The sequence below is a fragment of the Helobdella robusta genome (assembly GCF_000326865.2).
Source record: "Helobdella robusta unplaced genomic scaffold HELROscaffold_84, whole genome shotgun sequence".
In the NCBI taxonomy this organism is placed as follows: domain Eukaryota; kingdom Metazoa; phylum Annelida; class Clitellata; order Rhynchobdellida; family Glossiphoniidae; genus Helobdella; species Helobdella robusta.
In genome coordinates this window covers 487,969-509,065 of record NW_008705486.1, presented here as the reverse complement: position 1 = coordinate 509,065, position 21,097 = coordinate 487,969, and the positions used below count along the sequence as shown (strand labels likewise).

Below are 21,097 nucleotides of genomic sequence, written 5' to 3'. Positions count from 1 at the left end.
TTATGCTTCATGAGTTTGGAAGTTGAGGTTGATGTTCTCTTTCATTGCTAATTTTTCTCGCTTGCTTTTGGCTTCATCGTGTTTAAATAAATGTTGCATGGTTGGATTATCATTACAGTATTCACAAACAGGAAGGTCTGATTTACTTAAAATGAAATTATGGGTCAGTTTAGAATTTTTTGGCGTGACGTTGTATATCTTGCTTATTGTAAATCAATTTTTGTTTTCCTAATTTTTTTAGATGTTCCAGGACTATAGCAATTGCATAGAATTTTGCTATGTAAATTGAGGTGTTGGTAAATGTTGCCGTACTTCATGGTTATTTATTACGGCTGGGCTGCTGTAGATTTTTTAAATTTTGAGTCGTCTGTCTATATAATCATGTCATTATGATTAATAATAAATAATAATAATAATAATAAATATCATTTATAAAGCGCCAATGCAAGCGACTGAGGCGCCCTCGGACTGAAGTTGTAGGAATTCTTGCATTACCAATTTTATAATTAATATGTCAGTTATTTTGCTGAAAGTGTCTATGTTAATGTTACATTTTCCAGATAGAAATATTTTACCGATATTTTTGTACAATGTTTATTTTTTCAAGTCTTTTGTGTGTTCTTCTATTTTTAAGACCTTTCAAGGTCTGGTTATTCTTGGTTTTTGTTAAGAGGTTTTTGTATAATAAAAGTTGAATATATTGGAAAGTTGGGTTATCTAGATCGGCGGACACTTTAACAAAATACTTTAGGGAGAGTTTGATTTATCTAAGATTTTACGGCATTTCGTTTGCTAATATTTGGAGACTGATTGTCAGAAATGTTCCATGTACATCTAAGCTTCTCTTCATTGATTCGTTTATGATCGAGTTTAAAATTTTTAAATATGACTTTTTGGTTTCCTCGTAGACTTGTAGGCCGCAGTAGGTTATAGCCTACAAGTCTATGTATCTAATCTTGGCTTTGTACATTGCTATTAATTATCTATGAGTGTCTTTCATCTTTAATGAGACAACGTTATCATTAGATTCAAGAATTTTATGCATCTATTCTTGACATACTGATTGTTTGTCAGAAAATTTAATTTGTTGCTGAATATTATTTCCAAAAATTTCAAATTGTTTTTAAATTTACTGGCATGTCTTCAAAATTTATATTTGGATAAACCAGTTTTCTCTTCTTGGAAAACAATGGCAATGCCTTGGTTTTGCTATTCGAAAATTGGATTTCATTCTTAATTGACCAATGTTGACTGTCTCTCAAAGTAATGTTCAGTTTGTATTCGATATTTTCAATTTTTTCCACTTTAGGCTATTATCAATATAAAACCATTTGAGAAAGTTTGATGGAATGATATCGTCCGATCCGTTAATTGTGATACAAAGAAAGGTTGATGACATTATACAGCCTTGAGGAATTTCTATTTCAAATTTTTTTATATTGAGAACAAGTATTATTAACTTTGATTTTAAATTTTCTTTTTTCCAGAAATTGACGTATGAATAGAGGCAGTCGGTCTCATTCCAATCCGATGATGCCGTACCTTGCGGATGAGTACTTCTCTTGCAAAAAATTCAAATGAAATTAGGTGGTCTAGGGCATATCGAGATTTTTTCCTCCACATTGATTTCGGCTGTTTGGTTCGCTAACATGTAGATGGTATGATATTCTGTGGTATAGAATTTTTCATAATTGTAAACAATGTGTTGCGATTGGTCGGGACTTTGTAGAGTCGTTTTTTTAGCTTGTTAGATTGTAATATTGGAATAATAAGTGCTTCACGCTATTTGTCGGGTACGAGAGAGTTTGTCCATGCATGATTAAATGCATTTTTTTATGACAATTAGTGAATTATTCGGTATGTTTTTAAGTATGTTGTATGTTATCATGTTAAGACCAGAAGCGTAATTATTAACAGAATTTATAAATTATTTAATCTCTCAAAGTGATATTAAGTCGTTATAAGGTTCACTATTGTTTGAATCAACATCAAGAACTTGTTTTTTTCTGTTCTTGTGTGGGCTATGAATGATTGGTTTTGAGTATTATGTGCTGAAATGTTCTCGAAATATTCAACAAAAATTTTGACTATTCATTTGTTTGATAAGTTGAACTATTAAGTGCTAGGCTGTTTGTATAACGGAGCGTATTTTTATTATTTATTTTTGTTTTAAAATGGTTATTAAATGAAGTGGGTTTTCTCCGTTACTGGAATAATGTTATTGTTCCAGCACTTTTTCCCCTTTTTGAACTAATATCTCAAAGATTTCAGACAAATCTTTATTTTGTGGTTCTTCGTTATATTTACATTTATTGATTGTATGATATTAAGTCTACTTTTATTCTTTCTAACAGACTGTCATAAGCAATTTGGAAGACGCCATTCTGTTGAAGGCACGAAACGCTCCGAAATGCGTCTGACAGAAACGGTGGTAGATCGAAAAGAAAAAAATCTTCAAACTTCCCTGAATTTACATGTGAAGTGTAGTTTTGCGGAATCTAGTCAATCAATCTTCCTTTTGCGTCCAGAGACCCGGTTTCCCGAGGTAGGACGTTGTTTTCTTTGCTATCAACTTTTTGCGCCAAATTAGACGATCAGTTGTATCCATTTCATTTAAATTTAGAGCTTTCATGTCTTGCTCGATTGTTTGCGACCAGGACTTCTTTGGACGGCCTTTGGGACGTGTGCCAGGTACTTCAACATCTGCAAGACAAGTTATGGCACTGTTTCCACTTCGTTTGACATGACCAAACCACCGCATTCGTCCTTTATATCATCTAAACCAGCACGACGCAGGATTTCGGTAGATTTGATGTGGTCCTTCAGACTAATTCGTTGCATCCATCGGAGCATTTTCATGTCGGTTAGTTGAAGTTGTTGTTCCAGTTTGGTTGTCATTGGCCATGTTTCTGCACTATATAACAACACCGGACGTATCACAGATTTATAAAGTCTTGATCGCAGTGGTAGTGGGATGTCACGCGGCATCAATATAGAGGCAAGGAGATGCCATTTATTCCAGGCTGCACGTATGCGTGCTCGAACGGCAGCTTCAACTGTTCCAGTACAATCCAGAACATCCCCTAGATATTGAAACGATGTGACTTTCTCTATTTTAATGGCTTCAAAAACAGTGCTATTTCGTGGATTGATGCAAGCAGGACAAACAAAATTGGACACTTTAGATAAAGTACCAATTATTTTTGAACAACGTTTGTGACACCACTGGTTACACTGCTGACACTTGATTGAATTGTTACCTACACCAGCTTTACAAACTGAACAGGGCCATCGTCCAGTAGCTGTGGATTGGATGGGTTCACCAGTGTTCATTGCTTTGTTTTTGCTGATGTTGACTTTGAATCCATGATCGGCGAGTCTGGTGTTCCAATCTTCAAACATCTGTGCTGCATTCTGCTCAGACGTGGCTGTTAAAACGATATCAGCATATACTAGATTATAAATGTCACCAGTGCGTATCAGTTTTGTGATTTGTTCCATCACAGTTGTAAATAACAGTGGACTGAGAATCGAGCCTTGGTGAATTCTAACGCCGATGTCAAATGCATCTGTGTTTCCAACCGTTGTGCTGACAAAAGTCTTAGTATTCGTATACATTTCCATCACAAGTCGAACAAGATATTCTGGAATGATTTGTCGACGTAGACTCCACCTGATTGCTTCACGGGGAACTCGATCAAATGCTTTTTCAAGGTCTACAAAAATGTGTAATAATGTTGATGCTTTGCGAGGTACTTCTCTTGCAGTTGCCGAAGGATGTGAATTGCATCAATTGTTGATTTCCCCGCTAGAAAACCAAATTGATAATTTCCGATTGTGATGCACGACGTTAATCTTCTCTCAATGATTTTTTCGACAATTTTCAGCGAGTGTTCTAACAGACGTATACCCCGATATGATGAACAGTTCAATGGATCACCTTTGCCTTTGTACAGCGGGACTGTCATGCTATAGTTCCATTCAGTCGGCATTGAGCAATTTCTCCAGATTTCACGGCAAAGTTGTAGTAACGTTTGGATACCTGCAGTACTAGATACTTTGATAATGTCATTTGTGAGTCCCGAGGGCCCTGCTGCCTTTCCATCCTTCATAGCTTTCAGAGCTTCTGTAAGCTCCTCTAAAGTGATGTCTGGAATCGGACCTTCGATGGGTGGAGCGTCAAAGTTAACATTGATGGGATTTGTTTCGTTTAACAGACGATTGAAGTATTCTCTCCACTGTAGCTTGATCTCATCTTGTTAAAGAATCATCTCATTTTTGTCGTTTTTGATACATGAGGCACCAACTATGTCCTTTTTCGTACGCTTTGCTTGTTTTGCAAGATTCAGATACAGAGATTTCATTTGTTCACCTTTGCTTTTAGTGAGCCACTCTCTGCACTGGTCTGTCCGAGCCAGTGCAACTTGACGTTTTGCATAGTTGTTCTTCTCACGGAAAATTGTATGGTCATCTACAGACTTTGATTTTTGCCATTGCTTGTATGCAACTTTCTTTTCAGCTATTGCATTTTGTACACTGTCATTCCACCACCAACTGTAGTTGCAGCGTTCATTAAAACGGTTTTGTATGTATTCCAATCTGTACTGGCTTGCGATTGGTGGTCTAACTGTGTGGCGACAATCTGTTGAAATTTTTCACGATGAATATTGCTTTTCAGCTTCCACGTTTTGATTTTCCGAGGCATTTGTTCAGACTTATGTTTTGAGTTTGACAACCAGGTCTGCCATAAGGAGTCTATGTTGGGCGACACATGATTTGCCAAGTATAACTTTGACGTTTTTAAACAGCTTTCGGTGTGGTTGCTTGACAGCAAAAAAATCAATTTGCGTGGCTGATGGCCCACTTTTGTATGTTATGAGATGTTCCAACCTCTTTCTAAAATATGTGTTCAGTAAACAAAACCCGTGACTTTCAGCAAACTCAAGGATGCGGTTGCCATCTTCATTCCGTTTTCCATAGCCAAAACCGCCATGTACGTTGTCAAAACCATCTGTTTTCTCTTCAACGTGGCCATTGAGATTGTCTCCAATCAGGATTGTTTCAGATTTTGGTATTATTGAGATGGTGTCAGAGAATGCAGTTCAGAAGTCATTTTTCATCTCTTCTGATTCGCCTGTCTGTGGTGCGTATGCAGAAAAAATAATCATTGTTTGCTTTTCTATGCGAAGCTTGATCCACATGACACGTGAATTAATCCTTTTAATATCCAGTACTTCTTGGGCTAGCTGTTCTCTGACAAAAATTCCAACACCATTTTTGGCCGTCTTTTGACCATTCCAGAATAGTTTATATTTTTCTTTGTCTGAGTTGACATGACAGACATCATTCGATTTCCATCGGATTTCCTGAAAGCAGCAGATGTCAATCCTTCTACGCTCGAGCATTTCTGCAATTTCCATGCTGCGGCCAGTCAGTGATCCAACATTGAGCGTTCCAAGTCTAAGTACCATAGAGGGGCCATTCTGAATTTTTCTGCAACATCCCTCCGCTATTGCATACTTTCCAGGGTTTCTTGGCACCCCTTGACCACTTAAGGCCTGCTGGGGACTAGGGGCCGTTGTTTTTCTTTGTGATGGCATAGGAATAATTTGGGGAAAAGTTTTTACATTCGGACACCCATCCTGACGACAACCACCAGTTATAGGCGGTGGGCCTAGCCTTTCGCTCAAAAGCACGCAAGGCAGCGTGGATGCCGTTTTATGTCATACCCAGGACGTTTTGCGGAATCTAGTATTGTAGGATTTTGAAACTTAAAAAAAAGAATCTATTATATTAATTTCTTTTGCATAAAATTGAATGGGAACTTTAGACTGGTGTGATTGGTCCGGTGGGTGAATAGGTTTACGTACTGTCTTTTTTAATTTTGTATGGTAAGTTTGTTTATTTACATATTATAATTCTGTTTCAATAATGTTAAGTCCAAAGTCATTATCAGTATTTCATTTTTAAACAATATTATTTCTTCATTTTCCTACTTGTTTGTATCTGAACGTTTGTTTTTTGTATGCCTGTGTGCATGTGTATATAAGAATATAGGTGTGAATGTACATTGTATAAGAAAAACATGATAACGAAACCCCTTCATTTTTATTGCCTCATTATTTATTTATGGTTTTTGATTTTGTATGTTACACTTTCAGCGTTTCAATACAATTTTTAAAAATATCTGCTTAGATATATTAAAGTTAACCGTTCGCTTTCCATTAAGTTACGGCTTAACTGCCTATAAACTCACCTAAGTTAAAGGCCTTTTGTTTACTGCTCGTCAATGAGTTCTTGATCGATCAGTTATAAGGTCCAAGTTTAAGCATACTATAATTGTGTATTTGTATTATTCATGACTGGTATCATTATAAAATATTGTTGCAACTTGCACTATCGTCAAGTTATGTATCTTCGTAGGTTCACTGATTTCTGATAGATAAACACAACACAGCGTTATTTTTATTCTTCATAATGCAACTCTGTCAAACGCAAAGCTGCTTACATGTTATTCTATACTTATAATTAAACTTTTTTTTTATTATTCTTTAGAAATCAGGATTTGACAGACGCAGAAACTGTTACAGCATGCAAGGCAGTAGTTTAAAATTAAACGAATAAATAAATAAATAAAAAAACAGAGAAAAAAAACGTTTAAACATGAAAAGTAAAATAAATAGAATAAAATAATAATAAAATAAATAAAATAAAATGACAATAAAATGAAGTAATGGCATAAAAAGCCAAATTAATAAGCTAGGTGATGGCTTAATGAGTTAGTGAGGTGATCGATAAATAAAAGCTAAAAAAAAACGGAGAAAAAAACCGTTTAAACATGAAAAGTAAAATAAATAGAATAAAATAATAATAATAATAAAATAAATAAAATAAAATGACAATAAAATGAATTAATGGCATAAAAAGCCAAATTCATAAGCTAGGTGATGGCTTAGTGAGTTAGTGAGGTGATCGATAAATAAAAACTAGTTGTGTAAATGATAAAGTATTATCGAGTGTAAATATGTTTGAGGTGTCTTGTGATGAAGGTCTTTTCTGATATGTAGATTGGGTGGCGACTTGATAGCTATGCTTGCGTTGACAAAGGTTGTGTGTAGTAGTTTTAATTGGTTGTAGTAAAGGATGGATGACGTGGTTGTTGTTATTTTCTTCTTTCTTGAACAGTCTTGAATCGAGTGTGTTGAATATGAGTGACGGTAGGATATGATGCAGGTAGATAATTGGAGCGGATTAGTTTTTTGATGAGAGTACATTCAGTGTGGAGGCGAATGTGATGCCTAATATTTTTAATTGACTTGTGCGAGTGATTGTTGGGTATTCTGGAGGTAATGTTATTTTCTTACGGCTATTGTGAGTGATGAGTTCGAATGATTTATTTAGATTAAGTGACAGATTGTATCGTTAATGAGTCAAGTTCTGATTGGATGGTGTTTGAGTTAGATGATGGGATGATAAGGTAGGTGTCGTCTGCGTATTTGATGATGTGATTAGAGCTATGAATAGTTTTTAGAGTAGAAGCATTGATGATAAAGGTAGATGGTCCAAGGACAGAACTTTGAACTACGCTAGAATTAATAGATAGAGCAGATGAAAGAGTAGAGCTAAAAAAAGTAGAATGACTCCGATTAGAAAAAAATTTATTATAATATTGTAAATGTTGTCAGGTAAAAGAAGAGAGGCTAACTTATTTGAAAGTGAGAAGTGATTGAGAGTGTCAAAAGCTTTAGAAAAGTCGAGAGCAATAAGATGAACATAATTATTATTTTTAAGGAATGATGTTATCGTAGAAGTAAGAGAGATGATGGCGGATGTAGATGAACCTGTAGGACGAAATGCAAACTGATCTTGTAATAGTGATTTGATGGATGGATGGTGCCACAAAGACTGTACACTATCCACGCCACTGGCTTGCATACACATTATGTATGCAAGCGCAAGCACCGCATCGTACTGGTATAATGGTCTTTGAGTTTCAAAGGGATAGTATTCGAACCATGCCATCGCGTAATAGCAGCGCGAGACATTGCACTTCTAGTGACAGAGCTAACTCGATGACCAGGACAGCCCCATAATCCAACAACTACAACCTCCTTTTTACAACTCGTGCTGTGCTTACATACAGCAGCTTAACAATCGCGCGTTACAAACATTCAATTCAATTCAATGATCCTCTGTAGTCCCTTAAGGGACCGTTGAGGCCGATGGTATTCTTCTATCTTTCCAAAATCCTTTTCTTTCCCTCGCCATCTTCATTGAGCCCAATGTTCCAACCCCCGTCCATTCCGTGATATCATCCATCCACTTCCTCACAGGTCTTCCAACTTTTTTTTTCCAGTCCCTCTTTCTCATCAGTACTTTTTTGATCATTCTGTCGTCTGTCATTCTGCAGATGTGCCCAAAGATACCCAGCTTTCTTTTCTTAACCCTTTCATACACAGTTTTTTGTCTTCCAAGTTGTTTTCTTATGGCATCGTTTCTTATCTTTTGTCTCCAACTGATTCCCAGCAACTTTCTATAACAATGCATCTCGAATGCTTCCAGTTTGTCTTTGTCTCTTTTCTTCAACGTCCAAGTCTCACATGCATACATCAATGTAGAAAACACACACGCTTCTACGACCTTTAACTTTGTTTTAGTAGATACATTACCGTTTTTCAATATTACTTTCAAAGATGCAAACATTCCTCTCGCGATTGCTATTCTTCTATCAATTTCTTTCGAACAATTATTGTCATCAGTTATGAGGCTGCCCAGATATATAAATTGGTTCACTTGTTCGAGCTTTTCTGCTCCTATCTGGAATTCATCATTGTTTCCACCTGCTTCCGAAATCATTATCTTTGTCTTACTGCTGTTGATGTGTAGTCCATGGTTTCTTCCACCATCGTACGTCAACTCGATCAGTTTCTGTAGACCCTCTGCACTAGGTGCTAGCAGATCTATATCATCTGCAAACCTGAGGTCCCTTATCACTCTGCCTCCAATGTCGATTCCCTCAATATCTGCATTCTCCATTTTTTCCAAGCCTCTTTCCAACAGTGCTAAGAACAATAATGGTGATATTGGATCTCCTTGTCTACCTCCCATGTTCGCTTTGATCCAGTCTCCCAGCTCTGTACCTACCTTTACCGCCATTGTTGACTCCTCATAAAGCCCTTTCAGCACCCTTACCATTTTTATTGACACTCCCATACTTTGCAAAGTTGCCCACAAACCTTCGTGCCAGACTGAATCAAACGCCTTCTTAAAATCCACAAAACAATGAAAAATAAACATATCTAATTATAACAATTAATTAGTAATGAAAACATGGAATTATAGAATCAAGATAATGATAAATAATTTGAAAAAAAGCATTATAACTATTGCAGCCTTTCTATTACATGAAGTTATTTCGGAGAAAAAACTTGTTAGCTTCATTATCACAAAAACTTAGATACCCTCGGATGCCCCCAACGTTATACTACTAGTTTTGCGCCCCCAAGGTATTCTACTTGTCACTTTCACTGATGCTTCTCTAATGCAGGCACAGTTCTAAGCATAGAGGACCATCTGGGGAGGGACACATTTTTAAGGTTTTTACAAGGGGCGGCACTTTTTCTAAAAAATTTTAATTTTCACTAATTTTTAGTAATGTAAAGCCATATACTTATTATGCCTATACTTGCTCTCAAACGCACTTTCGCACATTTTTAGAGTCTGGTCTAGCACTTTAGTTTCCATGAACAGCTAACTATTCATTAAACTCATCAAATTTTACATTTTTATAGTTCATTAATAAATATTTATTCTTTTTTTTTAATTTTATTCATTTTAAATATTTTTTAATTAATTTATTTTATGCATTTGCATAATATTTATACGTATTTACTATCTTTTTTCTGGTGTACGTGTATGCAAACTGATTTGATCTCGTTGTGCTTGACCGGCATCCCCTGTGAAAACACATTCAAGTGTTAAAATTTTTAATTCTAGCAGTTTATTTTTCTATTGAGGTTAACTTTCTTTTCTCAGATTTCAAACTTGTTTATAAAAGCGGTCCATGGAAAGTTAAAAACTACAAATCATTTGGCTGTTCTCGTCAAAATTCAACAATTTTCAAAATTTTGGCCCCTTTCGTCAAAGTTATCTAGATTCGCTACTGACTGTTATAATATTGTTGTAAACTTTAACGCTCGTTACTACCAACACCAGTGTTATAACTTCAAAGATCTTTCTATTTCCAACACCAGTGTTGTAACTACCAACGATCGGCAAGTAATCGTTATTCCGTAGGTTCAAGATTTCTGTTAGATGAACACAACTGCTTCAAACGCAAACTTGGTTGAACGTTTATTCGAATGCAAACAAAAATAGAAAGACTAAACTAATTCAAATAATTACACAAATCACATTTACCATATCTATTTTAATTTTAAAATCTATTTTCTCATTTTTAAATTGTAATAAAATTGAATAGTAAAAGTGTAGAGTATCTTTTATAAGACATGTAAAAGATGGTATAAGACATATCCTTTTTCAATCCAAGCAGTAAATGACGAATCTTCCAAATTATTAAAACATTATGAGTCATTTGGGTTTCTGTACACCCTAAACGGAATAAGTTTAAAGGATGACAAATTAATAAAGCGCGGTAAGGACTTACAATTAGCACTAGCATCTGCTGGTAAATCAGATATCACCGGATGGGAACCGTGGGATGAAACGAAAGATATAGGGAAATCTGTTGATCTATTAAGAAGCGATCCAAAAATGTTTTGCAATAAATTTTTCATCCAAATTTTTTGAAGGATTTCCTAACCTTTCGATGGCTCTTCAGATTCTTCTAACATTCCGAAAGAAGTTTTTAAAACTTAAAAATAATAAGTGTATCTGAGGTCTCAAATGTGCCATCATCGTTAGGTTGGTCTTTCTACCATTTCAATAGAAAAAATTGAAGATCAATAGGATATGGGAGAATTAATAAAAAGTTTTTGAATTTAAAGCCAGAAAAATTCATTTAAAAATACAATTTATACGAATTAATAATTTGTTATTTTTTTAAATGAATCAATTTATTTGTGAAAAGCTTGCTTTCAAATGAAGTAAAATAAAATTGAGATTGATAATCAGATTTTATTTTTCAAATCAAAAATTATTAAAGAGGGGCGGCAAATTCTAATGTTGCCTATGCACAAGTCTAGAACTGGGCCTGCTCTAATGACAAAAGTTGTGGTGCTCTTTCCATTTATTGTCTACAACAATTTATTCGAGGCCATCTTTATCGTCAACGCAGTACACAACGAGTTCGAAAGTTTGACTACAAAATTTACTACATGTTTGTCATAATTCATAGTTTCATCTATCAATAGACCGTCAGGAACAGGTACCAACTAGTTTCATAACCAGTTCAACGACCACATAAAATTCATCATAGGTCTTGACCTTCCATTTATCGTATGCGGAGGCTTCAGCGCCTTTGATCAACAAACCGACATAGATCAACAACTAACAACGGTAGTAATAGACTCCTTCAGGTTGACTTAACATGTGCATTCACAACATATTATCGCGGCGGCATCCTTGATCTCATTTTCACGCATACTCATCGCAACATCGTCAACAACATAGTAACCAGTGACTGTGCTTTTTCCATCCGCAGTCTCGTCGTCTTCAATATGTAACCAAGCAAGCCACCCCCGACAATCATCACTCGACATCGTCATCATTTCCGCTAACTGAACTTGTCGGCGTTTGATGATTTTCTCTCGTGCAACCTCAATACTGATGATATTACAACGGCCGTATCAACATCTATCAACAATATACTCGACAAACATGTTCCAATTAAAAGTACATCGATCTAGAGGCTTCCATCCCAATTATCGTTTTTCGAACGTTGCAGTTGAAGCAAAAAGGACTGCCGAGACTAGAAGAAAATATATGATCGCTCAGGAAGCTGCCAGTATGCAAATCATGAGGTCAAAGGCGGACTCAATCGAGGATGACCTCAGCTTTGGCGATCACGTCACAATCTTCTTCACATGCATCCTCAACTGGTTTATTTTTCTGCAAAATTCTCGTAACTTCATTTAATAACCATTTTAAAACAAAAATAGATGTTATCCATCCATTCATCGCTTCTGCTGATCCAAGCATTCCTTCCTTTGATACTCGTCCTTATCTTGATTCTTCTTATGAATCTTTTTCGACTGTCTCTGACTGAAATTTTAAATACAATTTTTTATTCGACCCCAAAACAAATTCCAAGGCAAAGAATGACAGTGAGGAGTCTATGCAAGACTCATCGGGCACAGCCACCTAACATAACGTGACATAACATAAACCTTAGTCGTTCCTTGCCAAATAAAACATCTCCGCTCGGCAACCTACCAAACCCGTCCTTAAAGGATTTGCTCTATAAACCTTTCTTCCGCATCAAGCACTTTTCCTACTTTGTTCGGAACTGCCCAAGTTCTGCTTTTACTCCAGAAACCCAATCTCGATCCCACTATTCGTTCAAACTACCGTCAAACTTCAAACTGGCTGAGTGTCTAGTCTTAAAGAGAACTCGTCAACGCATCTCCATCTCCCAACTTCACTATTCCCTAATCCGCCTAAAGGCCATGCTTTTCGACTGAAACAGCACTATCTACTTTCATGATACGACCAACATCTGCGAAAATCAGAATTGTGCAGCACTTTTTATGGACACTAAAAGCTACAAAACATGGTTTAGCAGATTAGAGCACAAATTTGTCATAAAAGGCCCTGCTCTCACTCGTTTCGGATCATACCTATCCGATCACCATCAATACATCAAACTAGGTTCACAATATTCTTTTTCACTCTCCTTGGCAGTGGGCTTTCTGCTTGGCCCCCTTCTTTTCAAAAACTTATGTCACCCCATCTCTAAATTTGATGTTTTTTTTCTAATGATAAAACTATACTGATGATACTTGCCTCTAGAGAGTCATTTCGAAGTCAAAAATCACTTCTCAGCTTGACAACATAAGCGCTTGCACAAAGATTGGCTGTTGATTATTCGTGTTGGTTATTGGGTAACGACAAACATGTCTAAATTCAATTCATGAAATGAATCAAAGATGCTGCATAGAATAATAAATTCACATCAAGGATTTGTTTTTTTCAACGTGACGTAATTTGTAAAAATGTGCTATTATCCCCCAGTTTACACGCTTCAACTCTATCAAAACCAACTAATTCAAAGTAAACAGCTTTAATGAAGCAATCTGATCTATAATATAATCCATAAAATTTATGTCTTTACCTAAATCTATATAACTATCTTCTTCAACTGAAATCAGAGAAATCGTCAATCATGTTACCTTGGGAATCGTCAACAAATTCGAAGATGCTCATTATCTACAGATGTCAAAATCGCCGGTTTTGCCCTACCAATTTCAGGTTCCATCAAAATGTTAGAAATATGTTTCGATTTTACGCTTTCATTCAAACATAACATCTCTACTGTGATCATGCAACATGATCATTTGGTCAATTCGTCATATCCGACGCTACTGATCTATTGAGCTATCATCAACTTTAGTTCGAAGCCTCGTTCTTCCTAGTCCCAACCCTTGTATCTTTTCTCGCCAAAGAGTGCAAAATAGACTTGCTAAACTTGTTCCTGACATATCTTATCCTGTTTAATCAGATTGCACTGGCTGTCAATACGTTAACGAATTATCTTCAAAATTATTACGTACCAGATGATACATTATCAGCAACAGTCCTATCTTTACGATCTCTTGCGTATTCGTCAGAACGCTGGACACCAACTTCGAATCTAATGTCTCCAAAAATTTACATCAACCGGTCAGCAAATCTGCACTTCCTAATAGAGAATTTTCCTTTTGTTATCCTTTTTTATGGAACAGTCTGCCCCTTATGCCAGACAAAAACCGTCCCTTAAACTGTTCAAAAAGCATTTAAAGCAGCATTTGTTTCAATAGGCATTTGGTTGTGATCTACATAGCAATTCATCCCGAACGCCCCAAACGCTACGCGTAGGGCGCTGTATTAAATGAAACAATAATATTATTATTAAATAAAATCTAATAAAAAAATCGTGTTGGTTATTGGGTAACGACAAACATGTCTATAAATTCAAAAATAATTTCATGAAATGCTACATAAATTATAAATTCACATCAAGGATTTGTTTTCAACGTGAGGTAATATGTTAAAATGTGCCATTATTCCCCAGTGATCACTAGGAAAACGTTTACACGCTTCAACTCTATCAAAACCAACTAATTCAAAGTAAACAGCTTTAATGAAGCAATCTGATCTGTAATATAATCTATCAAATCTATGTCTTGGTTTGTATCGACCAGAAACGGACAAATTGTCATTCTTTTTGGTGTCCCAAGTGAATTGAGCTTCAGATCTTCGGCCCGTTTGCTCCCAAACATCGACCAGACCATTCTTTAAACCTCCAATCTTTTCAAGCTGATTGAAACAAAAAATTATGAGAATCAAATTTTAAGAGATATACAATAAATTCAAACCTCTGAATCTCTCAGATTAAAATCTCCTCCAAGAATAACCGCTTTGCTATGAGGAACTTCGTAGGCAGCGTCTAGAATTTTTCGGAATTGTTTAGTTCGCTCTTGTTCCCAGGTTTTAGTGCTTTCAAGGTGAGAAGTTAAAAGACAGATTTCTATGCCTTTGACTTTTGCCTTGAATAAAAAAAACTCCAATTTTAATTAAAGTTGGAGATTTGTTAAAATCAGAAATTTGCGCATTTGCAATAGGACAAGTAAGTATTTTGATACGATTAAACATTTCTTCAATATTCACTCTGTCCTTGAGTTAAGATATGATCAGATAACACATATCGTGAGAGACGGACAGTAACATAGCACAATCATAAGATGTATAAAAACAGCAAGCCGTGGCCTAGGAAAAAGGCTGAGACTATATTTAAAAAGAAACCCTGACTACTTGGATGCGGAAGCCGAATACAAGTAGCCTGATGGCACGATGTATGCCAGTCACACCCAACACCATTTTTGGCTAAAATCAGAGTATTACTGAATGACGCTTGAAGATTTAGCACGAGGAAATCAATGGATGGACATAGCAGTGAAATAGAAACTTGACTTAATATACCTAAACGCCTAACAAAGAGATAAAAACAACGAGCTACCAAAAGCTTTGTCAAAAGCGGAAAGAAAGTAATTGTCAGTATACATTTTCATCACAATTCGAACAAGATATTTTGGAATGAGTTGTTGACGTAGACTCCACCTGATTGCTTCACGGAGAACTAGATGCTTTTTCAAGATCTACAAAAATGTGTGATAGTTGTTGATGCTTTGCGAGTTACTTCTCATGCAGTTGCCGAAGGATGTGAATTGCATCAATTGTAGATTTCCTCGCTAGGAAACCAAATTGATGATTTCCCGTTGTGATGCACGACGTTAATCTTCTCTCAATGATTTTCTCGACAATTTTCAGGGAGTGTTCTAACAGACGTATACCCCGATATGATGAACAGTTCAATGGATCACCTTTACCTATGTATAGCGGAACTGTCATGCTATAGTTCCATTCAGTCGGCATTGAGCAATTTCTCCACACTTCACGGCAAAGTTGTAGTAACGTTTGGATACCTGCAGTACTAGATACTTCGATAATGTCATTTGTGAGTCCAGAGGGCCCTGCTGCCTTTCCATCCTTCATGGCTTTCAGGGCTTCTATAAGCTCCTCTACAGTGATGTCTGGAATCGGACCTTCGATGGGTGGAGCGTCAAAGTTGACATTGATGAGATTTGTTTCATTTAAAAGACGGTTGAAGTATTCTCGCCACTGTAGCTTGATCTCATCTTGTTCAAGAGCCATCTCATTTTTGTCGTTTTTGATATATGAGGCACCAACTATGTCTTTTTTCGTACGCTTTGCTGGTTTTGCTATACGATACAGAGAATTCACTTGTTTACCTTTGCTTTTAGTGAGCCACTCTCTGCACTGATCTGTCCGAGCCACGTCTTGCATAGTTGTTCTTCTCACGAAAAATTTTGTGGTCATCAACAAACTTTGATTGTTGCCATTGCTTGTATGCAGCTTTGTTTCCAGCTATTGCATTTTGTACACTGTCATTACACCACCAAGTATCCCGTTCGTGCTGACGTTTTGTACCAGTTTCCCCACAAACTGTAGTTGCAGCGTTCATCAAAACGGTTTTGTATGTACTCCAATCAGTACTGGCTTGCGATTGGTGGTCTAACTGTGTGGCGACAATCTGTTGAAATTTTTCACGATGAATATTGCTTTTCAGCTTCCCTAGTTTTGATTTACCGAGGCATTTGTTCAGACTTATGTTTTGAGTTTGACAACCAGGTCTGCCATAAGGAGTCTATGTTGGGCGACACATGATTCGCCTGGTATAACTTTGAATAGCCTTCGGTGTTGTTGCTTGACAGCGTAGACATCAATTTGTGTGGCTGATGGTCCACTTTTGTATGTTATGAGATGTTCCAACCTCTTTCTAAAATATGTGTTCAGTAAACAAAATCCGTGACTTTCAGCTAACTCAAGGATGCGGTTGCCATCTTCATTCCGTTTTCCATAGCCAAAACCGCCATGCAAGTTGTCAAACGTGGAAATTGAGATCGCCTCCAATCAGGATTATTTCAGATTTTGGTATTGTTGACATGGTGTCAGAGAACTCAGCCCAGAAGTCATTTTTCATCTTTTCTGATCTGATTCAGAATCAGAAGATCAGAAAAGATACATAACCCTAATCTTAAAAACATCGAGACCACGTCGACACCCATAAAAAGAAGCTCGTAGGCTTTTAAAGAACCAATAAGAATTATAAAATTAGTAAAAAATTGGTTTAAAATAGGCAGTTATTCGGTTTATAATTGTTTCAATGACATGCTAATACCTTAATGGTACCAAGACCTTGACATAGATAAATAGACCAATTACTGGTCATCATAACCATCATCTATCGGCTGTGGGGAATCACTGATTTTCTTACGACATCTTTCGAACGTGGCCAGTTCTTAAAGTGTCAATCGGTATCTTCCCCTTGTAACTTTATGTTAAGACAATCTTGCTCGTTGTAGATCTTCGTCCATGCAGTCGATCAACCTTTGTGGCGATTTTCCTCTTCGTCTCGCTTCTTGAGGTTTATCCCAATTCTCGTTCTTATTTTGGCTGAAATATCAGATAGTTCTAAGTTTTTATTTGTGTAGCCTTTTAGTATACTTGTCGCTATCGCAAAAGAGTATGGACTAGCAACGCGGACCTATTTTGTTTTGCCACCAGATTCAAACATTCGCAACATGTGTCATGTCCATTTCATTCTGCGCATTCTGATAACCGCGGTTATGTATGGCTGATCCGTCTAATCTCCTCATATGGGATTATGGTCCGGATAACTGATTTCCCTGATTTATCGCAGCCATACGTTTCAGCTGCATTCAGTATATTCTCCATAGTATGTGGTTTAAAATTCCGCTTCATATAACAAAATCGGCGTTGAAGACTCTCCTCTTCAGCTTTATATATCTGATATCGTATCATTTAAAAATCTTCTCATGCAGCCTTTAAACGCATCCCCTGACAGACAGTCCTCTTTTCACTTCGGTATGAAATCTCCCCTCCGTCATCAATTCGCTTCCCAGGTAGACAAAAGTGGTTTTCTTTATTGATGTCAGCCATTCTTCTGTAACTATAATGCAGTCGATCAGGTTTTTTATTCTTCCATCAGGTGAAAACCCATGTAGCTTTCTTACTATTCTTTTGAAAAAATATGTGTTTGAGATACATAGGTTGTTGTCACTATACATTTCGAGCAACTGTGTTCCACTGTCATTTTTCTCTTCACTCGTCATTCCATGTTTTCCTAATGTTTTGCCCAATACTCTAACGTCGTTTTCTACCTTGGCGTTTAAATCATCCATGAGGAGTAACACATCATGTCCAGCTCCATCTGCAATTGGTTGTAGAAATTTTCTTTTTCATTTTTCTCGGCTACCTCAGTAGATGCGTACACTTCAACTACACTAACATAAGCATGTTTGAACTTCATTCGTAGTCGTATGACGAGACTTCGGTAACCGCGTCGCTCATATTTGAATCAACAGATATGGTTACCCATGTTCATGTCTACTCCCCACCATCGCGCCACTGTACCAAATGGCGTACCCGTCTATCGACACTTTGTCTCTTTCAGTCCAGTGCGTCTCTCTAATCCAGCACATCTTGATATTCAACCTTTTTAATTTTCTAACCAGAATGTGACTTTTTTCGGTGCTATACAAAGTTCTGACATTCCAGTGGCCAATTCTCGTTCTTATTTTGGCCGAAATATCAGATAGTAAAGTTTTTATTTGTGTTGTCTTTTAGTATACTTGTCACTATCGCAAGAGCGCACTGACAAACAACGCGGACCTTTTTTGCTTTGCCACCAGATTCAAACGATCCTCCTTATACACAGCTGATTGCGGCAAAGAATAGGCGGACAAAAAAGCTTAGCGCACTCCGAAAGAGAGATGAACATAGATGTGTCGTTCTTTTCAATTAACGTCATTCGCCATCACCAGGTTCCGAAACGGTTTTTAAGACTAATTTTAAACCTTTTCTGGCCGCTGAGATAATCAGCTTTCTGCAATTCAACATCAACACAGATCGACAAGTTGCAGTTTTAAATGGATTTGATATAAAACAAATGATAATCAGATCAGCATTTTAGACCTAGATAGCTATGTCGTCCTGTAATAACAATCAAAATTTTAAAACTTATAAACTAGTTGTCTAAAATCGCGGAGTTCTTACTTAATGGATTTTGCCAGGTTAGTTTGTGCTCAATTGGATGCTGGAATAGAGCATTCCTGATGACCAGCTGTGGCAAATGAGAGAAGACGATGGCTATTGACGTTGGTAATATCGTGTCCAAAAGTCACTCTTATTGATTCCTAGTCAGCTTTTTTATGCCGATATGGGCATTAAAATCGTCAGCCAGGTGTATTCGAGAAATCAAATTTAGTGCTTCCTGGAGTTTATAAAAGAAATCGTCCTTGACCGAATCTAAACTGACTTCTTTCGATGCATAACCGGAAAGAATGTAAGTTTTAATTGTTCCAATTAATATTGGAGATGGGCTGGAACGCAATGGCGTCCCGATTAGCATGAGTATCCAACATAACTCCATCGCCAGCCTCACGTAATATCGTTCTTGGACATTTCACCAGAACCAATAAGGTTGTGATAGATATTTCCAAGTTAATAATTTTTGGAGTGATAAATTTGGTCAGATTTCGACCTATAATCAACCTCTTCTTCAGCATTTTGGGATTATTAAACTGGCGCATTGGGTGCCTCGGATGCAGTAGCATTTTGCAACTTCTCACTAGCGTTCTCGAATCATAAACTGGCTTGGTCTTGTTTACAGTGAATGGATTCGATTGCAAAGATATTGCCGCTTATCACATGCAACGTATGTGATGCGTAGTTTCTCGGGTATTTACGTACGCTGGCTGTTTGGATACATTTAAAAAATAATTAGAAGAGAATGACTTTAAACATTTAATTTTTAAATTAACTATATGAAAAATTAAAAATGTCGTTAAATAAAAAAATTATGAAAAAAATATTTACATTAACTTGGAGTAACGTTCTAGACATTATGCTAGAATAAAACGGTTGAACAGAATGATTTGAATATTTTGTTGTGTCATTTCTTAATAACATAACAGTAAAATATTCCCCAGGAAAAAGTTGTCTATCAGTGCCTAGAACCACAAAATAATTTGTACAGTACTCTTTTATAACTCCTAAATTTTTAGTAACCACTTCTTGCAAGAACACAACATCGGGTTTTTCACTGTAACGTGTATACAAACATCACCAATTACAAAATTATGAATAAATTTGTTAAACATAAATAGAAAATTGAATGCTTATGTGAGTGTTAAATAGTTTAATACTTTACTTAAATAACCTTTTTCACAAAAAACGATAATCATGACGCATGGAAAAGCTTTTATGAACATAAAACGCCAACACAAAAAACATAAAAACCAAAAACGCAAATAATCAATAATAGAGTGGCTGAGCTGTGTGCACTCAATTTGAAAAAGAGGTTTACAAAACAAAATCGGTAATAAAAAGGTAATTAAAAAGATGAAAATATAATCATTCTTGTCTAAAAAAAATAAGCAAACATGTGTGATTAATGAAATGTGATTTAGATAGTTGAAAGTTAAGGAAAAAGAACAAAAAAATTTTAACATGTAACTTACTATGGAGGAAGAACAATAATTGTATCATATTTTTTATTGGAAATTCACAATATGTGGCATAAAAAAATGAATAACTTGACAACGTAAAGATGAAAATAATACAGGTAAGATAGATCTCAAAAAAATACGGAATAATTCTATATACGTGAAAAAAACATATTAATCCATCTTATCTGCCTATTGTATTCGCTGTGGTGAAGTTAAAACTTTCGCAATAATCAACAAAATGAAAACAAAAGTCTAATAAACATAGTTAAAAAGTTTACTTTGAAGAAATGTAAAAAAAACTGGAATTAAGCAGCATAAAGCCCTTTGTTTCGTGAAAAATAGTAGTGAAAAAGACAAATTTGGATAAAATAGTGAGGTTGGATATGGCAAAAAAGAAATGGATTGGTTTTAAAAGGAATTGAAAATCAATTGTATCAGACATTCTACGAGTGTTTTTTAACTCCATATTGAGCTTTTATAGTTCTTATTGTTCTCATATATATGTCTCAACTGACATTGACGTAGAATTCAAGTTATTACACCTTAGATGTTCTTCATGTTGTATAATTAGACCGTCTAAGAATGCAAGTTGACTATCTTTTTCACTTGAAGTGATCGTAACAGCAATATACGATGTTGTTGACGCGCACACTCGTCAATAGCGCATTTAAATTGATATATTGCATGATTTCGCTTCAAAGTGGAATCGTCTTTAGGCGTGCAGTTGCTCTTTAAGACCAATATATATATATATATATATATATATATATATATATATATATATATATATTTTTACAATATTATATAAATTCTACCGAATGTTGGCG

General features: G+C 36.0%; 3 protein-coding genes across 3 annotated transcripts in view; 1 reads left to right on the top strand and 2 right to left on the bottom strand.

The window, feature by feature from the left end:
* Positions 1–5,600, bottom strand: HELRODRAFT_182336 (hypothetical protein; the record flags this gene model as incomplete). Its single annotated transcript, XM_009032605.1, has 3 exons — positions 1–145; positions 4,891–5,044; positions 5,207–5,600. The coding sequence occupies 3 exons, from the start codon at positions 5,598–5,600 to the stop codon at positions 1–3; spliced, it is 693 nt and encodes a 230-aa protein (XP_009030853.1).
* Positions 5,601–11,838: 6,238 nt separating this feature from the next.
* On the top strand, positions 11,839–12,932 carry HELRODRAFT_194561 (hypothetical protein; the record flags this gene model as incomplete). Its single annotated transcript, XM_009032604.1, has 2 exons — positions 11,839–12,059; positions 12,353–12,932. 2 exons carry the CDS (start codon positions 11,839–11,841, stop codon positions 12,639–12,641), a joined length of 510 nt encoding a protein of 169 aa, XP_009030852.1. The 3' UTR covers positions 12,642–12,932.
* Positions 12,933–14,083: 1,151 nt separating this feature from the next.
* Positions 14,084–21,097, bottom strand: part of HELRODRAFT_116381 (hypothetical protein) — a gene marked incomplete at its 5' end in the record, with an annotated part of 20,383 nt that continues 13,369 nt past the window's right edge. The window contains 3 exons of the mRNA XM_009032603.1: positions 14,084–14,475; positions 14,535–14,705; positions 19,639–19,864. Of these exons, the coding sequence (XP_009030851.1) occupies positions 14,170–14,475; positions 14,535–14,705; positions 19,639–19,864 (703 nt within the window). The 3' untranslated portion in view covers positions 14,084–14,169. The remainder of the gene's footprint in view (positions 14,476–14,534; positions 14,706–19,638; positions 19,865–21,097) is intronic.